At 56.5% G+C, this 19,376-nt stretch overlaps 1 protein-coding gene across 2 annotated transcripts in view; it reads left to right on the forward strand.

Annotated features, from left to right (window-relative positions):
• Positions 1 to 19,376, forward strand: part of SLC6A6 (solute carrier family 6 member 6) — an 80,066-nt gene that overhangs the window by 49,922 nt on the left and 10,768 nt on the right. For both annotated transcript variants that reach the window (XM_012538464.3, XM_049716029.1), the window contains exons 6-11: positions 1,837 to 1,969; positions 8,629 to 8,763; positions 9,909 to 10,012; positions 10,145 to 10,269; positions 13,982 to 14,094; positions 18,777 to 18,914. In XM_012538464.3, the coding sequence (XP_012393918.1) occupies positions 1,837 to 1,969; positions 8,629 to 8,763; positions 9,909 to 10,012; positions 10,145 to 10,269; positions 13,982 to 14,094; positions 18,777 to 18,914 (748 nt within the window). The remainder of the gene's footprint in view (positions 1 to 1,836; positions 1,970 to 8,628; positions 8,764 to 9,908; positions 10,013 to 10,144; positions 10,270 to 13,981; positions 14,095 to 18,776; positions 18,915 to 19,376) is intronic.

Genomic DNA, 19,376 nt, shown 5'->3' on the forward strand with positions numbered 1-19,376 from the left:
AGACGCCAAACCCACGTGCTTGGCAGGGCCCCAGCCGGGACACGGTTGGCCCACAGCCTGCCTTGTGAGGATGCCCCCTGCCCTGAGGCTCCAGTGACCCCTGTTGAAGCAAGGCCTGGAGAGATTCTTTTCAAAGCTTAGGCTCTGTTTTCTCTATTAACCAGAGGGGCAAGGTAGTGGAGTCCAGAGAACACTGGCGTTGGGAATCAAGACAGCCCGGGTGTAGGGTGGCAGTTCTGCCACCTGGTGGCTGTGTGTCCGTGGATGATTGGTTCTCCAAACCTCAGTTTTCCCCATCTGTAAAATGGGGCAAGTGACTTCTAGTCCTTGGACCAGATGAGATAAATTAGAAAAGCTCGTTGATGGAGCCCCTCGATGTCGGTGTGACCAGAAGAAAGGCCTCACTTGAATGCCAGCTGAGGTGGGAATCTTGGATTTATTCAAGGTCCTCGTGTTGAAGCTTCTTTGGGAAAAAAGGAAAAGGCAATGAGAACGTGTCCTGGGCCAGTGGGCCTTCCGAGCCCTGACCGTGGGGATCATCCCACAGACTAACTGAGAGCTGGGGATGGTCTGGGGGCAGGAGCTAGTATTCGTGTTTTACAAAAGAGGAAACTGAGGGCAAGGTCGCACGCCCCTCCTGCCTCTCGTCCCTGAGACTGTGGCCCTCGAACCGGGAGCTGACTCGTTAGAGGGAACCCAGCTTCTCCCCAGGGAGCACGAGCCCCCATCTCCTGTGACTCCTGTGACTTCGGTGGCAGTGGCCCTTGTGGACCGACGTCCCTGTGCTCGGCGTGGCTGCCCTTGGTCACTGCCACAGCAGTCGGAGCTCTGGGACCGTGGGGACACTTTCTGGGCATTAGGTCTCGTGGTCTCTCGGCTGCCAGCGTCCTGCGTCATCCCAACCCAGCTTCAGAAGGCTCCTGCCCCTCGGGGGTGTGTCTGAGTAGGTGTTGCGTGCGTCTGCCTCGGTCAGCAAATTTCTTGGACTCCGAAGAGGCAGGCTCTGCCATGTGATGCTGGTCGGGGTTGGTGGCTGCCTCGTGCTGCTTATCCTTCAGACCGTCCACTCACCTCCTCCTGAGCCCTTCATAACCCTGGCAGGGAGCAGGGGAGGAAACGGCACTGCTTAGGTAGGTGTCTGGAGCTGCACTGGGGTCTCTGCGCCACGACAGTAACAACCGCTGAGGTTTACCGACTGCTGGCTGCATCCCAGGCCAGTATCTGATACTTCGAGTGGGCTTTTTCCTAACCCTGTAAAAAGGTGTGTGAGTGGCCTACAGCCACAGATAGAACAAACACTCTGCCCCCTTGAGGCTTACCTTTTAGTGAGAGATCCAGGTAAGAAACAGGGGCGAGTACAATAAAAGAGGGACAGGACAGAGAATGTTGGGGGAGGGTAGTTGTTCCCATTTTAGAGATGAGGAGACTGAGGTCGGGCAGTTGGATAACTAGCCCCAAGTCAAGTGGTTGCATGGTGGAGCCCCGTGGGAACCCAGTGTTTGGCCCACAGTGGGCACTGAGGAAGGGTCTGCGAGAATCAATCACACGTGAATCAGCACTCGATTCACAGATGAGGAAACTGAGGCTTAGGGGTTTAACTTAACTTGCCCGAGGCCTGGCTGGGTAGAACCCAGGTTCGCCTGACTCAGGAGTCCAAAGCTATACCCTTGTTGGCCTCTCCCACGACTCTGTGACACAGGTGTTAACTATTTCCCTAGACCAATGGGATTCCACAGCTCGGAGGCAGGATTTGAGCCCCAGCCTGTTGGAATCCAGGCGTCAGCTCTCTCGGCCCCTGACCGGCCCCGTCTGACTTGTGGCTCTGTTTGCTTGAAGGCGCAATGTGCTGAGCTTGTCTTCTGGAATTGACGAACTGGGCGCTCTGAAGTGGGACCTTGCTCTCTGCCTTCTCCTCGTCTGGCTGGTCTGTTTCTTCTGCATCTGGAAGGGCGTCAAGTCCACGGGCAAAGTGAGTTGTGCTCCTGTCCCTCCCCTGCCTCATGGAGACCGGCCCCCATCTCCTGCGCCCCCAGGTCTTCCTGCTCGAAACTGGTCCTGATCAACCAGTCCTCCCAGCAAATACAGAGCCCTGGTGTGCGGCATTTGCCCATCTCATGATGTAAATATCCCCACCAGGTCCAATTAGAAGTTATTGATGGTTCAACGACCAGCTAAAAAAGTTCCTGCAATTGAGCTGTCAGCTCTCCTGAGCCTGCACAGGCTCCCACACACCCCTGGTTCCCCATCAGGGAGTGGGCTGCAGTGTGAATGTTAGCAGATAGCAAACCTTGGAGATGCCACTGATAAGGTAGCTGGTAACTGCATTGTTAATTACCAGCTTCTCTACGACCCCATGCACCCTTGTAGCCTCCACATCCCCTGGGGGCTCGTTAGAAATGCAGACCTGTGGGCTGACCCCAGGCCAACAGAATCAGAAGCTGCCTTTGAACACTTTCCCCAGATAATCCAAATGCACACTGAGGTTTGAGAAGCACCAACTGGGATTTTTGCTGCTAAATCAGATTAACTGAATTATCTTACGATTTGCATTTCAGCTGGTAGCTAAGATGTTAGTTATTAAGGAAAGCTTTCACTGATGATTAAGTCGTTCGCTCATAACCAAAGTGTTAGTTGTAACTGAAGTATCTGCTGCTGTTTAATATATTACATGATGACCAAGATGTTAGCTATTAGCAAAGGTGGTAGCTGATAATTAAAATGTTACCTTATAATTCAGGTTTTAGGTGTAGCGGTATATTGTCAATATGAAAATGTTAGCCTGTAACAAAAATGTTACCTGTTAGCAGAGCACAGCAATTACCTGATAACCAAGACACTGGCTGATATGACACCATAGTTTTTCTGATGACAGAAATTCGTGCAGAGGGTTCTGTTGGGATCACAGGTGTGAACCCAGGGCACTAACTAAGCCACAGCAAAGGTGTTGGCTGATCTGCCCTACGTGCCCCCCGTCTATCATGCCCCGACCCCTGTCATTTGCATCTCGATAGGGGGAAAATCTCTTTAAGATCAAAAAGCCCTCAAAGGTCAAAAGAGTAAGTTAAGGTGGCATTTGAGGGACATCGATGGGCAGTGGGTGAAGTCATTTGGAGAAGGGGCCTTTGCTGTACACATTCACCCCAGACAAAGAGGCCCTTAGGCAAAGTCATGGATCTGAAGAGACCCCAACAGTACTCTGGGACACGCCGGGTAAGAGGTGGGTCCCCGGTGGTGGAGGCAGAATGAGCATGGAGGCCTGCGCGCCCACGCCCTCCACCTGTTTCTCTGAATAGAGCCACCTGCGTGCGACCCTAAAACCCAATCTGGAAAGGAAGCGGGCCAGGCTTCAGAAATCTGCACGGGCACACCCCCGCTGACATCACCCACCCCGAGAGGCAGGAAGAGGGGACGTGGCGTATTCCCGCCGCTCCTTGGGACGCACGTCCTCCAGTCTTGTTCCATGTCCTCCACCGTCTTGTGTGCGAGCGGTTTCCTTACCACCTCTCTTTAAACAGTGAGGGAACTGGGCTGGGATTCCTTAATGACTTGTCCAAGGTCGCCCCTCCCTCTGAGCTTCAGTTTCCTCATCCAGAGATGGGTGAGGGTTAAAGCAAGCTGTGTCAGCACCCGGCACAGTGCTCGGCACAGACTGTGCAGTAGGCGCCAGTCCCTGCTCCCCACGTGGAGGCGAGCCCATCAGGAAGCTCTGTGGACCCTGGTCCTGAGCAGTACTGCGGACACACTTACGCACGTGTGCTTAGAGCCTCTGCCATCTGCCGGGCGCTGCCGTGGGCATGGGGCCCGGGGTGCACAGAACAGACAAAAATCCCTACTGTCCAGGAACTGACAGACTTGTTGGTTGCAACAAGGGGAAGGTGTAAACCATACAGGAGTCAGTTGGCCACAAGAGCTATGGAGGAAAACAGGAGTGTCAGGTGCAGTTTCAAGGGGGTTGGCCAGACAAGGCTCTCCGAGAAGGGCACTTCGAGGCAAGGATCTGAAGGAAGTGAGGGTGAGCCGTGCAGAGGCCCGGAGGTGTGAATGACCAGACCCTCGGGGAGCCCCCAGTCTGATGGAGGAGCTGATGTCCCCTAGGAACGGTGAGCAGTGCTTGAGACACTTGCTGGGGCCGGAGAGTAGAGTCAAAGCGGGTGTAGGGCTGCATCGGGGCGGGCTGAGGGACGTGACTTGCTAGAGGTCCCCCTGCCCGCCCCCAGAGACGAGGCTCCAGGCCCCCAGGGGCGGGTGTGGTTCCCAGAACAATAGCAGGGCCTGGGCCAGCCGGGAGAAGCCAAGACAAACACAGTGAGGCTCAGTGGACTTCCTCAAGCCCCTCCGCCTGCCTATCCGCCCATCGCCAGCCGGGACTTCCAGCCCTGGCCACAGACCAGGCTCGCAGCCGCCAGGGGGGCTGGGCCCACGGGCAGCAGGACGGCCTCATCCTGGCCAGGGCCTCGCTCCAGGGGCTGACCCTGGTGTGGCAGGGGGTGGAAGGAGGGAGCGCCGGGTCCTGGGAGGCTCAGGACCTGAGTTCAATCACTTCGCCTTTCTGGGTCTCAGCTCCCTTTTTTGTAATATTCAGCCTTCTGAGGGTCTGACACTTGGCCCCGAATTTGCTGCTGCTTCATTCATTCAAGAAATGGAGATAATGGCGGCAAATGCTCTGTGGCACGTGTGTGCCAGGCACTGTTCTCAGTGCTGATTATTACTTACTAGTTCATTTAATCTCCTGACGCCTGAGGTATGTGTGGTTCTTACGACCATTTTACAGATGCGGAAACAGAGGTGCAGAGAGGTTAATGAACTTGCCCAAGGCCACACAGGTTGTCGTGGCCACACAGGTGGGATTTGAACTCGGGCAGCCCAGCTCCTAGCCTCAGTGCCTGTCGCCTGCTCTCCGCCCTCAGCCCTATGCTAGCCTGACGGTCGTGTCTGATGCGAGTCCCAGCACGTAAGGTCCAGGGAGGTGACACAGAGGCCCAGATCCTCACACAGGAAGTGCAACTCTGTGGACCCAAATGGCAGTTTGGTCCCAGACATGAGCACAGGCGCTGGCCTCTCCATCACCAGCCTCCAAGGCAGCTCTTCTGTCCAGAGCTTAGAAACAAGCAGGGGCGGCCGGCAGAGCCAGACCTGGTTTGGGGTTTCAGCTCTGCCCCTATAGCCTACATGACTGGGGGCCAGTCCTTTTCCCCCTCTGAGTCTCGGTTTCCCCTTGTGTGAAATGAGTAGCGGTACCCACCCCCCAACAGGAGTGCTGTGAGGACCCTCAGGACCTGCCCAGGCGCTGGTTCCAGACCCTCGGCCTCAGGTCTCTGGGATGAGTGACCCACGCTGCCCAGGCCTTCTTCTCAAAGGAAGCTCAGGGCAGCAGGAAACAAGCCCATCTCCCCCCTGCCTGGCCAGCCACCCTCTCCCGACCGTCCCTAAGGAATGAGGAAGCGTTGTCCTTGTAAGTTTCCAGGGCAGTTGGGCCACAGGGCTTTTGGGTCGAGGGCTCAGAGGAGCCACGGAGGTTTGCCAGCAAGAGTGGAAAAGTACCACATCCCGTGGCAAGGCCTGCTGGGCCCCACCCAGAGGCCCATTGGTGGTGGCTGGCACCAGCATCTCCCACGAGCATCCCTGGAGAGTCACGGAGAAGTTGAGAGAATGGCTCCCAGGGGCTTGTCCTCAGCAACAAATTCTGCAAAATAAGGGTGTCTTTCCAAAGAGGCGGCTGGGTGGCATAACCAGGTGGGCTGTTGTGTTCTGGGTTTGGGGAAGACAGCGGACACGCACACACACACACACAAGCCAGCTGGCCTGGACCACATCCCACCTCTGCCACCTACTGGCCCTGGGCCCCCGAGCAGCTGACGTGACCTCACTGGGCCTCCGTGTCCTCATCTAGAAAATGCAGGTGATAATAGTCCTACTTCTTCCAGTTGTGAGTTAACACGCATAAAGCTCTGGCATAGCGCCCGGCACACAGCAAGCGCTATATAAGTGCTTGTGAAACGAATTAAATACGTGGAAACAAGGGAAGCCACCCCCACCCCGGGAGGTGTCCTGTGTCCCTGACACAAAGCCCTCTGGCCACAGCCCGCACACCCGCCCAGCCCAGGGGGCCCTCAGGCTTTGAAGCAGCTGCCCTCCGCCCCGCCGCTGTCAGCAGCCATTGTTCTCCGGGCCCTGAGCTAGGGGCCGTGAGCCTGTCGGCAGGAAGGGAGGAACGGCCTGCGGGCTGGTCTTCTTTCTTCTCTCACCCCTTCCGTGGCTTCCTGACCTGCCTCCACCCTCCACGTCTGCCTTCCGGTCCCTGGGAAATGGAGGGCTCTCTGCCTCGGGAGAAGACAGTAAGGTGGCTGGGGAAACTGAGGCCCGGGGGAGAGGGGCGTCCAGGGAGGGTGTGGCAGAGGTGGAAGGAGGGTGGCCCTTTCAGCCTGGGATCCTCAGGAGGACCTGCTGCTAGGGTGAGTGGGGAAGCCACCCGCTGGGAGGGTGCAGAGGTGCATACGGACCCCAGTCTGTGCAACCCCAGCTGACCCTCTCAGCCACTCCACCCCTCCCGCTGGCAGAGCTGGAGGAAACCTTAGAGCCCAGCTGGTTTGAGCCCCCCAACTTGACAGGTGGGGAAATGGAGCCCAGAGAGGGGCAGTAACTTGCCCAAGGTCTCACAGCAAGCTTGTCACTGAGCCTGAATTCTGACCTGAGCCGTAGAGCCCTTGGGGAGTCCAGCTTCCCTCTGGTCTTTGGGAGGATTGAATGAACTGCCAGTTGAAGGGCTTTTTACTGCCGTGCTGTTGTCACTGGAGGAGGTTCTAGGCTGCCCCCGTTCTGCTGCTTAAATGCTGTGTGACCTGTGGGCAAGGGACAGACTCTCTGGGCCTCAGTTCCCTTGCTTTCAAGATGGGGTTAGGGCAGGACCAGGTGAGTGTAGAAGTCACTGCACTTGGATTAGCACTAGGTACACAGTAAGCACTCAATAAATGCTGGCTGGTGATATTGACTGAAGGCAGCTGAGCCCGACAGGCCCTGAAAGCTTCCTTCTTTCCTTTTTCCAAAGCCCCCTGCTAGTTGTTTCTACTCAAAGGGATGGCAGCTGTCTGAGAACTGGGCTCCATTATGGCAGCTAGGCGAGGTTCAGGGCTCTATCACCCCCCCGTCGGTGTCTGTTACCTGCCTGAGTCCAGAAGTGCCTGGCAGTGTTCTGGCACTGCCCCCTCCCCCAACGCCACGGGCCTTTCATCCTGTTCTCGGTCTCAGTTTCCTCACCTGTAAAATGGGTGCATTGGCCATGCAGTGGTCCCTCCCCGGGCCCCTGGCCTCAAGGCCCTCAGAGGGGGTCAGGGGCTCTGTGAGCTAGTCTTAGCATTTCCACTGGTCACCACGGACTTTTGCATGTCCTGCACCGTGCAGTAAGATGCCTCATGCCTTGGCTCGGGGCTGACCCTCTGCCTGCTGGGTGCAGGCCTTGAGCACAGTGGTGGCTTGAAGAAGTCTGGGAGGCCTGCCCAGTCTCAGTTCCTTCTCCAGCAGCAGGTTAGCCAACGTACCGATTTGGGGGTGTGGTGAGCATGAAGTGGGCTGGTGCTGGGGAGGCCTGGCTCAGCCGGTGCCCTGCTGAAATAGCAGGATTTCACTGTCCATTCAGCCAGGCATCTTCGAGCTCCTCTCAGGTGTAAACCCTGCCTGGGAACTTCTTGTGTTGAAGAAGAAGTTGGGAAAATCCATCCACGAACTGAGGCTACAGGAGGTATGAAGGCTGGTACTTTCGGGACAAGAGGAGTAGAGAAAGTAGGGCGGGGCCCTTGGAGATGGAAAGGCCTGGCCCGGGTCATCTCTGGTCCCCACCTTGATTGACCTAGGCCTGCCTGGGACGTGCTGCGTGACCCAGGGAAGGCTGTGGCCTCCTGCACCCCCAAGGAAGTGGAGGCCTTCCCCATCCTCGTTTCCCCTCTCCAGAAGTTCCTGTTTGCTTCCTGCACAATCACATGGCCAACGACAGGCCCCATTTCTTGCTCAAGCACCTAAGCGGCCACCTAGGTGCCATGCACTGTTTTGACCACGTTGTGAGCCTCGTTCCATTGAATCCTTGCCTAGTCCCTTAATGAGGGCCTTCTATTACTCTTACCTCCGTTTTACACGTGAGGCCACAGGCCCAGAGAGGTTAAGCATCATGCCCAAGTTCACACAGCATGTGAGGGGACAGAGCGGGGATTTGAACCTACACTCACCTGGTTCTGAACCATGAGTCATACTAATGGTTGTAATGTTAGCTGATCTGTGCTACGTTCTGTGGGCCAACCACTGGGCATACACACGTAATAGTTTACTGTCGTATTGTGCATTTTCCTTCTTCACCTGCTAGAATGTCAGTTCCATGAGGGCAGGGATTGGTTCCCTGTATTTCCCGGGCCTAGTAAATATTTATAGATTTTTTTTCATTGAATCTCAGTACATCTATGAGGTAGGTACTTGTATTATACCCAGGTTACAGGTGAGGCACGTGAGGCCCAGAGAAGGTAGGCAGCATGCCCAGAGTCACCCAGCAAGGGAAATATCAAGCTCCACTCCAGAATGCCTGCCTCGGAGAGGATGTTCGAATTTAATAGCAGCAGGCCCCCTCATCGCTCTCGTCCCTTGCAGGTCGTCTACTTCACCGCCACTTTCCCGTTCGCTATGCTCCTCGTGCTGCTGGTCCGGGGACTGACGCTGCCCGGTGCAGGTGCAGGCATCAAGTTCTATCTGTACCCCGACATCAGCCGCCTGGAGGACCCACAGGTACTGCAGGGCAGCCTGGCCCCCCTCCTACCCAGGGCCGGTGTGGGGAAAGGAAGCTGAAGCAGTCTGTGGTTCTGGGCACACAGATCTAGCCGGGCCGTCAGCCCTGGTACTTTTCCACTGGGCTGTGGGGGGCTGTTCACGGTGCTCGTGGGCCATTCCGGCTGCGTGTATCTTTTCACATCGAGGACTCCGGAGGCGGGCCCATTATAAAGTTTCTTTAGGTATTGCGCCAGGTAAGGGAGAGAAGTCGCTATGAGCTGTTCTCCTCTGCCACAGCGGCCTTGAGGGCTGCATCGTGGGGGTGGGAGAGTTGGGCTTCCTTGTCTGAGGATGGAATTCAGAGTTGGTGACCACTTAGAAGGTCGGGCCGGGGGGGCAAATACTAAACGTCCACCTCCAGGCACTCAGCCACATGACCGCAGGCAGTTGAAGAGTTTATTGGCCCATCTGGGGTTCTGGGGACCTTCTGTCCGCAGGGTCCTCAGCCTTTAGGTTGCCTCCAAGGGCCTGTGATGCTTCGGGTCTCTTCCCCACTGTCCTCTCGCCCTGGGCAGGAGGTAGGTGGGAAGGGCTTGGCCATCGTCAGAGGACAGCTGGGGAGGCAGCGCTCCTGGCCGTCAGGAGCCACTTGATGAAGGTTCTGGAGAACAGCTTTGCCTGCATAATCCATTCAGGAATTCCTCCCCCTTCCAACTCGGGGGCCCCAGAAAATAACAAGTACGATAATGGTAGCAGCCTTGACTTACAGGCTTACCATGTGTCTGACACTGGGCTAGATCTTAACTCTTTGAACCTGCAAAATAGCGCTGTGGGGCAGGGCAGTGGAGCCCATTTTACAGATGTGAAAACTGAGGCTCCAGGAGTCATATTTACATCATTCCACAGTTGGAATCCAGGTCCCTCTGCTTCAAAAGCCAGCCTCTTAACCCTGATGCTGAGTGACTGGGGGGCTTCTTAGACTTCTAGGATTCCTTGCAGCTTGGATTCCAGCGCAAACGCTCTAATTGCATCAAGAACCTGCATACTTCAAGGCGCTGTCCTCGGGGCCCGGTGGCCAGGGACCCGCGCCACCTCCTCCAGGCAGCCGGCTCTAAAGTCTCCTTTTCTCTCTCCTTGCCACCCTCCCCCCGCACCCTTCCCAGGTATGGATCGATGCTGGGACCCAAATATTCTTTTCCTACGCCATCTGCCTGGGGGCCATGACCTCGCTGGGGAGCTACAACAAGTACAAGTACAACTCGTACAGGCAAGTGTCGCACCAGCGGGCCTGGTGGGCCTTAGAAATGATGATGATGTTTAAAGAAAAAAGAGAAGAAGTAGGGAGCGTGGCTTCCTTGTGTTGTGAATTAACTTGCTCCCTGACATATGTGTAACATAGGGACTGTATGCTGCTGGGATGCCTGAACAGTGGTACCAGTTTTGTGTCTGGCTTCGCAATTTTTTCCATCCTGGGCTTCATGGCACAAGAGCAAGGGGTGGACATTGCTGATGTGGCTGAGTCAGGTATGGTGGTATCGGTGGCAGTGGTGGTGGGCACTGCCACCTAGTGTGTAAGCCGAGTACTGCAGGCATGAAGCCAGACCCCCCAGGGGGCTTTGTGGGGGGGATGAGCCTGGTTTCTGAAATGGACCCCCCCCACCAAGACGTCCCCCAAGTATCAAAGAGTATAAAAGCTAAATTTTAGACACTTCCAATTGCAATTTTGCCCAAGGGGCGGCAGAAACATTGGGGTTGGTTAAGTTGGGGAATATTCAGCTATTCTCATGTGGTCTTTCCCCCTCCCTGTCCTTCTCCAGCAAACTCCTGGTTTCAGCAACAGAAACCACTTCCTAACTCAGGCCCAAGGCAGCCACCAATCGGCATTCCATCACCACCTTCTCAGCTTTGGTTTCTGTATTTTGCACTTTGCTCCCAGCACGCCCCCTCTAAGCGAACCCATTCATTCATTCCACCGCTGTTTCTTGATTTGCTGAGTCTCTGCCCTGTGTCAGGCACCACCGTAGGCCCAGGTGGGGGAGGGACAGGGTGTGTGGCAGGCCACCCTCTGGGACGGTGACAGGTCCAGTTTGGGGGAAGGTTGTTGGGGACACCATCACCCCCCTGGGGTGTGGGCCCCATTGGTGGGGCACTTCCTGCAAGACACCTGCCAGTGGAGAGACAGTCTTAGAATCAGAGTCTTCAAAGCCTGGGGTCTTAGGCTGGGATCCTGGGGTTCCAGCGAGATGGTTCTGGAACCCGAGAATTGCGAGGGCTTCAGCTGCTAGAATCCTAGAGCGTCAGAAGCACAGGTGTCCCAGTTCTGAGACGTGCCCGTGGGCGCTCCCAGTCCTGGACCCCAGCTCTGTGGCTGCGGGGGCTTCGAGGTGGGAGTGAGAACCTTATTCCCAGGGTCCCCAAGGTCCGCCTTTCCGGCCTCTGCGGCCTCCGCTCATCCTGCCCAGGTCACTTGGAGGGTGGTTGTTGCCGTTTCACAGCCTGACCACCTGACTTCCCACAACCTCTCAGGGGCCACTTGGAAGCAGGTGAGGGCCCTAGGCTGAGGCCCCTCCCAGGCCCAGAGGAGAGCGTGAGGTCCTAATTCCAGGGATCACAGACCAGGGTCAGGCACAGCTGGAGTCCCCACATGGCGCTACCCTTGCCCTTGTTGGAAACAAGGGCTGGTGTCCTGGTTCCCCAGCCAGGGACCCTAGTGTTGGGGGGTTGGGTGCCCCAGCATCATGAATTCAGATGTCACCACGGCAGATGAGGTCAACAGCTTGACACCTAGGGCCTTGCTTGGGCTGGTCAGGGTCAGAGCTGGGGTCTCCTGGACAGGTCCCTCTGACACAAGGATATCCCCCTGCAGCCTCCCCATCCCACCATGCACACCTGCGACCTCTGGGCTCCTCCGGCCTCTCGGAGCCGCAGGCCCCGCTTCCCCCCTTACTCGGTGAAGATGCTCACTGCCCTGCCCCCTCCTCCCACGCCCAGTGCTGCAAGACAGGCCTGACAAGCCCACGCCTCAGCCCCACAGCTGTCTCCACTGTCCCCGCTCCCAGATCGGACCTTCAGACATAGTTTTCCTTCCCTGAGAGCCCCCAGAGGCAGGCCAGAGACTGAGGACACAAAGTATTTCCAGAAGTGAAATAACCACATGCGTGTGGGACTTTGGCAGAGTGACGAAGGGGAGACAGTTGACATCTCCTTTGCAAATGGCTTTTTTTTCCGGTTGAGGGCATGCAAACCAATTCTGATTGATGGGGAATCGCCAGGAGCATGGAGGGAATTTGGCAGTGGGAGATTATGAAATATGTGAAATAGATCTTTCAATAGATCTGTCAGTATATGAAATAGATCTTTCTCTGTGGACAGCTAGATACTTTTATATACATATTCATCGTCAAGATAAGTTGTTTCTTATTCCCGTCCACTTCAAAGACCTTGTCATTTATTCCCCACGGTGATGTCTGAACAGCCGACACATCAAGGGTGATTATTTCGCTAATAAGCTTTTAACAAGCACCATATTGAGCGAAGTGCATTGGAACAAGATAATTATTTAGCCGAACGGAGTGCAAATTGCAAATGAAGCGTAGAGCGGGGCATCTCTGCTGCCCCAGGGGCTCCAGCGGCTGCCGTGTCTCCCCGACTTCTCTCTCTAGTTCCCGTGCTTTCAGAGAAGGATGCTCAGACCCTCCCCCGGAGGCTGGCTTGAAAAAGGCAAAACTGAAATACAGAAACAGCCGTTGAGAAGCTTCAGGGCCCAGCGGGCGGGCGGGGGAGAGGTGGGGTGAGGGCCCCATTTTACATCTGTCTCGCAGCGGCTGGATTGATTCCTCCCGGTGCCGCCTACCAGTCGGGCCGGAGCTGACCTGGGGGGCCCAGGGGGCCCCAGCCAGGTGGAAATGCGGGTACTACTCCAGCTGGGGCTTTGGGGTTGGGACGAGCACCCTTCCACCTCTTCCGGGGGTTTTCCACCATCGCCTCCGAGGACATGGTCACAGTCACCGTTGGGCTTTCCTTACGTTGGGGGACTCTGGCTGTATAGGGTCTCGCCCTCGCCACCACGCGTGTGGTCAACGCCGTACGATGTGGTTTCTGGCTCCAATTTATATCAAAGTTTTTTTTTTCATTCTCAGACCATTCATTTGGTTCCTGATACCTGTTTCAAATATCCTGCCCTCCAGCCCTCCTTGTTTCACATTTCTTGCCTTTTTTTAATTGTTTTTGAGTTGTGGATTTTGCTCTATTTTTTTTCAGCCCAGGCCCTCCCTGTCTCCTTTCTTTGGCGGCTCCCGACCGTCTGGTGGACCCACAGGTCTCGGTTACAACTCCGTCTTTCCCCCGGTGTCTTCTCTCAGGCCGACTGGAGGCGAGAGGGGACGTTTCCAGTTGGAGGCACCCCCAGAGCCGGTGGGGCTCCTGCCTCCAAATAGTCACGGCCCTCCCTAGAGACCAGAGCCCTTTACCAGGGAAATGGCACCAGCACCCAAGAATCTGAGCAGGAGAAGCCTCGTTGGGGTTCACGTATGGGAACCTGCCCCTCACTTCTGTGGGGAGCCTGAGGCCCCGAGAGGGCGTATGGTGACGTGATGCGGAGGTGGTGGGCCGAGGACTGGACTGCAGCCTGGGGGGCTCTCCGCCTGGGGTCTTGCCCTGCACTCGCCTCCCTCCAGCTTTGGGCCTTGGCTGTGACGGTGCTCCAGTGGGTGCACAGATGCACCCGCAAGAGACATCGGCCCCGCGGGGCGTGGTTCTGTGTTCTTTTTTCTGGCCCCTCATTTAGTGTTTCAGTAGAAAGCTTTTCTTTGCAAACAGGGCGTTAGTAGTCAGATAACTCTAGTAGTCAGGACGCTCCCTGTTTTTGCTTCCTTCCAGCAAACGTTGGTGTGATTCTCTGGTTTGGGGGGAGGTCCTCCTTTCCCAAGCCGGCAGACCGAGTCCCAGGATTGGTCCTATTTCCTACCCCATAACCGGTGTCCGCTCGGAACCTGGCGTGTGAGGAGGCCACCTGTGCTGCTGCATAGGAGACAGATGCTAAAACGGGGCCCCGCCTGAGCCCCGGCGCGTCCCACCCCACAGTGAGACAGGCCTGGCCTCTTCCCCCAGGCGGGACCCTGCATCTGGGGCTTGGGAGACCCGCCTCAGACCCGAGTGTCTTGTGTGGCTCCGGGGCTCGGGGCGGCTTGGGCGCTGATGTCTCCCCTCTGCCCCTCCCCATCTTCTCTTCCGTTAGGTCCTGGCCTGGCCTTCATTGCCTACCCGAAAGCTGTGACAATGATGCCGCTGCCCACGTTTTGGTCCATCCTTTTTTTTATTATGCTTCTCTTGCTTGGACTGGATAGCCAGGTATGTACAGAGCGAGGGGATGGCCCCTGGGTGGGACCGCCTCCGCCCCCCCCGAACCTGGTTCTGGAAGCCCTCTTTGTGCTGTGAGTGAGCTGCTGACACCCCTTCACACCCCTCTGCAGACCTGCAGCAGCTTCGGCCAGCGAAGGTTCCTCTGGGACCCCAGGAGTGGAAACAGCCCCAGGGCAGCAGCAGGATGTTGTCTGCCCCAAAGCTCGAGTCTTTGACCTCGGCACGGGGAAACGGACAGCCACAGGCTGTGGTCCACAGAGAGCCATGGGTACGACTAGAAGGGCAAGGCCTTAAAGTAGTGGCGTGTGCCGTGGAGCATGGGGCACCCAGGCAGGCCAAGGAGGGACATGGCACACAGGCCGTTCGGGCAAGGGGCCAACACACCTCTGTCTAGGGCATGAGGTGGTCACTGGCCAGGCCATCACTGGCAGTCCTAAGTGTGGCCACAGCAGCTGGAACCACGGCTGTGTTCTCTGCTTCCTGGGGCACATGGGTCCGTGATCTTGGCCCCCACGGGGAAACTGATCCTCCAGAGCCTTGCCAACACCCATCCTGCCCTCCGGCCTTCCCAGCTTTCTGCCCCCTCTCCACAACAGGCAGGACTCCACGTACACCATGGTCATTTCCTGTGCTTCTTAACCCCCACGTCCCATCCCTCCAGGACTCAGGCCTCCCCCCAACCCCCTGGGGATGTCAATGAGAGCCAGCTGGGGTCTGCATCTGGCTTTGGAGTAACACTGTTCCCAGCCCCCGTGCTGCTCTGTGTCATGGAACACGTTTCCTCCCCGACTCTGAGCCTCAGTTTCCTTATCTGGTAAATGGGTATGATTATACCTACATTGCCTTGTGGGAAATGCCAGGCACAGTGCCTGGTAGGGAGCAGTCAGTGGTGCTCGGAGGACCGTAGAGTGAGCCCCTGGGACACCTTCCCTGGAGATAGGTGTGTTTTCTCTGAGGCCTTCTCGAGAGCACAGGTGTGGCTCCACACACCTGTGCACAGGGGTGGACAGTTAAGGTGTGCAGGGCGGGCTGGCCCTGTGCGCATGGCCACATGGGCCTTCATCTGAGGTCAGGCACTGAAAGGCAGCCTCGTCTGCAGGCTGGGCTCCGGCTGCCTCACAGAGGTCTGGTCTCACCCTGTGAGAGGTGGGGGCCTGCTCCTGTTCAGGAGAGGGCTTTGCCCCTGCCCCCTGGGCAGCAGCCTCAAGGCCCGTGCCCGGATGGTCCCCGGGGATTCAGAACCGGGTAGGAAGAAAGTCTTAGAAGGTCAGGCAGCGGAGAGGAGGTGGTCCGCTAGCAAGGTCAAGAGAAGAGTGGAGGATTTGGCGGAAAGAGGACCAGGATTATCAGAGAAGACGGAAGGAAAACATTTGGGAGACTGTAAACAAAATACTTGTGCAGTTGTTGATGGGCTTGAGCTGTGTAAACAGCAGGAGGGCTCCATCCGTCATTCCTAGTTAATGAGTTTGGCCTTCAGACGCCCCAAGCAAATGGCTTTTATCACTTCTTCCAGAGCTCTCAGTGAAAGCCAAAGACAAAAACAGAAAGAGGTTAATAAATGACAAAGCGTGACATCTCCATGGGCCCAAAATTGGGAACTGCTTCGTGAACAGGCAGAGGGGGTTATTCATTAGATTTCCCCTGGTTGAGGATGTGCACCTCTGAGCCAGGCCCACTGCGGCTGTTTGCTTAGGGAATCTCAAAGCTCTCAAAGCCAGCCTCGGAGGGAGCCGGTGTTCTTCTGCTTCAGAGCATGGAACTCATGGCACTGAACGACCTGCCTAATTGATGTGCCAGGAAAGGGCACGGTGGGATTCGAACCCTGGCATCCCTCCCCTGCATCTGTGTGCTCTGTGAAGTCAGGGACGTGGGGGAAGGTTTTGCAGATGCCAGCGACCACCTCGTACAGCACCAGCAGTGATAGGGGCCCTGCCCTGCGAGCTGTCCACTCAGACCAGGCTTCACGTGTCATGTGTGGCAAAGTACACATAACACAGAATCAACCATCGTAACCATTTTTAAGCGCCCAGCTCAGGGCGTTAAGTACGCTCACGTTGTTGTGCGGCCGTCACCACCATCCATCTCCAGAACTTTCTCATGTTCCCAAACTGAAACTCTGTCCCCACTAAACACGAACCCTCCCTCCTAACCTAGCTTTTATGCATCAGCTCCTTAATCCACACAGTGTCCCGATGCCTGGGAACAACTGTTCCCCGGAGCCGAGAAAACTGAGGCTCAGAGGGAACCGGCCCTGGGCTGAGGCCGCACCCAGTGGGTTAAGGACTGGAGTCATGGCTGCCTGTCCCCAGTCCTGCCAGTTCGTCCCTGCTAGTTGGCCTTTCCTTTGAGTTCCCCCCAAAGAACTCTGTTCTTTGGACATGCAGGGATCCACAGCCAGTCTCAGGCAGGGGGAGCGTGAGCCTCGCTCATTAGAGGAGGGGGTGTTCCTAGCATTTGGGGGGAGCACTGTGTTTGGCTGAGGGGCCATCATACCGCTATGTGTTTCCCAGGGAGAGGGAGTCGGACTGTCACCCATGTGGAGGCAGATGCTCGCTAGCTGGCCCGCCCGAGGGGGACACAGTCTGTGAACAAACAGCACAAGGAGAAGAGAGCTGGATTCCCTCTCGCCCAGGAGCTCACCCATTCAGCCCCTGATGTGCGTTAGCAGGAATCACCCCATTGCCAGTCTACTCTGATGATTTCCCATCTTTCTCATCACCCCAGTTGAGTACGCAAGATGCTCCCATTTTACAGAGAAGGAAGCTGAGGCTCAGAGAAGTCAGGGTCACACCACTATTAAGTGAGGGAGGTCTCGAGAGGCTGGTGGAGCGGGTGAGGGCTGGGGTTGGTGTCCCCCAGAGGTGCAGTGAACTTGGAAACAAGGAGCTTGTGCTGCTGTTGGCCCTGACTCTCAGTGACACTGGATCTTCCTGTCTTTAATTTTCCAATCTCAAAAAAGGAAAGAATCTTTGTTTTTTTTGTTTTGTTCTGTTTTTAATTAATTCATTTATTTTTTATTTTTGGCTGCGTTGGGTCTCCGTTGCTGCGCGCAGGCTTTCTCTAGTTGCGGCGAGCAGGGGCTAGTCTTCGTTGTGGTGCGCGGGCTTCTTATTGCGGTGGCTTCTCTTGTTGCAGAGCACGGGCCCTAGGCGCGAGGGCTTCAGTAGTTGTGGCGTGCGGGCTCAGTTGTTCTGGCTCGAGGGCTCTAGAGCTTAGTAGTTGTGGCGCACGGGCTTAGTTGCTCCGCGGCATGTGGGATCTTCCCGGCCCAGGGATCGAACCCGTGTCCCCTGCATTGGCAGGCGGATTCTTAACCACTGCACCACCAGGGAAGTCCCAGAACCTTTGTTTTTAACTGCTTTTCAAGCTTAATGTTTGAGCTGCAGGTCTGCTCTAATCCAGTGACAATTTAGACTCAGAACCCCTTTGGCTGACACATCAATCAGAGGTCAAATCATCAGCCCCCTGTTCTCTTTGGACCCCTTTCAAGAGCCTCTTGATCATCTTTTCCCTGAATTTCCAGCCCCTTTGGGCACATGAAAGGGACTTGCTCCTTGTGTATGTTCCTCGATCGTCCCGTGATGCTTAAAGGAGCCAGCGGTTGGCCATGTCTTGTAGGAAGGCTGGGGAAACCTCCTTCCCCAAAGCCTCTCCCAGATGAGAGAGCAGACAGGTCGAGGTTTTAGCTTGTTAACGTTTAAAGGAATCAGATGGCCTCAGAGGGTGTGTTGGTGGGCAGAGCAGTTTGGCTGTAGCCACCCCAATTATAGTGCATCTGCATGCCTTTAACTCTGAAGCGTACGTCTAGACTGTGCTACAGATACTTGTGCACACATGTCTAAAGACAGACAGACTTGGGGGAAGAGTCCTGCCCAGGTCAGCAGCCGTGGAGGCTGGACACCGTCTGCAGGGCACTGGTTAGATCCATGATGGTAAGCGTCCACAGGACGGAGTTTTATGCCACCATTTAAGAACCGAGGCAGCTGCATGGACTGATGTGGGATGACCTCCGGGATAAATCATTAGGTGCAAAGATGAGATGATTTAGAAAGATTGAGGGTCACCCGAGAAAGCTACTCATGGACTGGCGTTTTCGATCAGCTGTTTTACCTTTGGGAGCCCAGGGATGGGTTCCCAGGGTCACAGGCCGCATTTGGCTCACACACATGGGCCTTTGGGCGTGCACGCACGTGTGCAAAATCCCCCCACGGGCCCACGATCCCCACAGGGTTAAAAACCACCATGTGAATTGGATGGGGAGCTAAGGCCCAGACTTGCCTGGGTTACCACCCATTGGTCACGTGCTGCCGCGCTGCCCTTTGCGCCAGGCCCGGCCGGGCGCTCAAGGCCCAGAAATGATGGGGCACCGCCCTTGGCTTCAAAGATGACCCAGACCAAAGTGGGAGGTTGCCGCGTCGATGCACGCGTGCCAGCGGGCATGCCCGGTGGAGGGTCAGCACGGACCTCAGAGAAGCGCTCAGGGCCGCAGAGGTGTGGAGTATTTGGACAGCTGCGCGTGGCCCGCCAGGCCTGGCTCAGCAGGCAGGACTACTCACCACACGGAGCCCAACGGTGTGGACTCTACCCCACAGCCGACCTCGCTGGGGCCTTGTCTCTGAGCTGAGGGGCTGCTGGACCTCTGCCACTCACCCCTCTCCTTTCCTCCCCAGTTTGTGGAAGTGGAAGGACAGATCACGTCCTTGGTCGACCTTCACCCATCCTTCCTAAGGAAGGGTTTCCGCCGGGAAATCTTCATCGCCTCCATATGTTGTGTCAGCTACCTGCTGGGGCTGACCATGGTGACGGAGGTAGGTGGCTCTCTCCCCTGGCATGAGGGGCCTCCCCTGGCGGGGCCCTTGTTGCTCTAAATGTGTTTCAAAGGCCAGTTCAAGGCCACGCCACCTCCCCGCTCCCAGCGTGGAGGCAGCTGGGTGAGAGCTGAGCTCCTGGCCACCCTACTTCAGGAGTCCTGCCCCATCCAGGACTCCCTGCCCCACTTCCCTGTTACCCTGGCAGCACAGTGGCCACCCTCTGCCCTCTGTCCTATCTCATCCGCAGATGACTGAGAAAGGGGTACTTCAGCCGAAATCCATTTTAACCACAGCTCTGTCCCCGCCCCCCCGGCCCCCCCCCACCCCCCCCCACCGCACTGTGTGCAGTGGCCCTTCTCAGGCCTGCAGGGGAGGCGTGTGAGCATGTGAACCTAAGCCCGGGCCCGGGCTGATCCCTCCTGTGCCCCTCACCCATCTCTCCATACTCTCCAGCAGAGG

The sequence above is a fragment of the Orcinus orca genome, chromosome 10 (genome assembly GCF_937001465.1).
Source record: "Orcinus orca chromosome 10, mOrcOrc1.1, whole genome shotgun sequence".
Lineage (NCBI taxonomy): Eukaryota > Metazoa > Chordata > Mammalia > Artiodactyla > Delphinidae > Orcinus > Orcinus orca.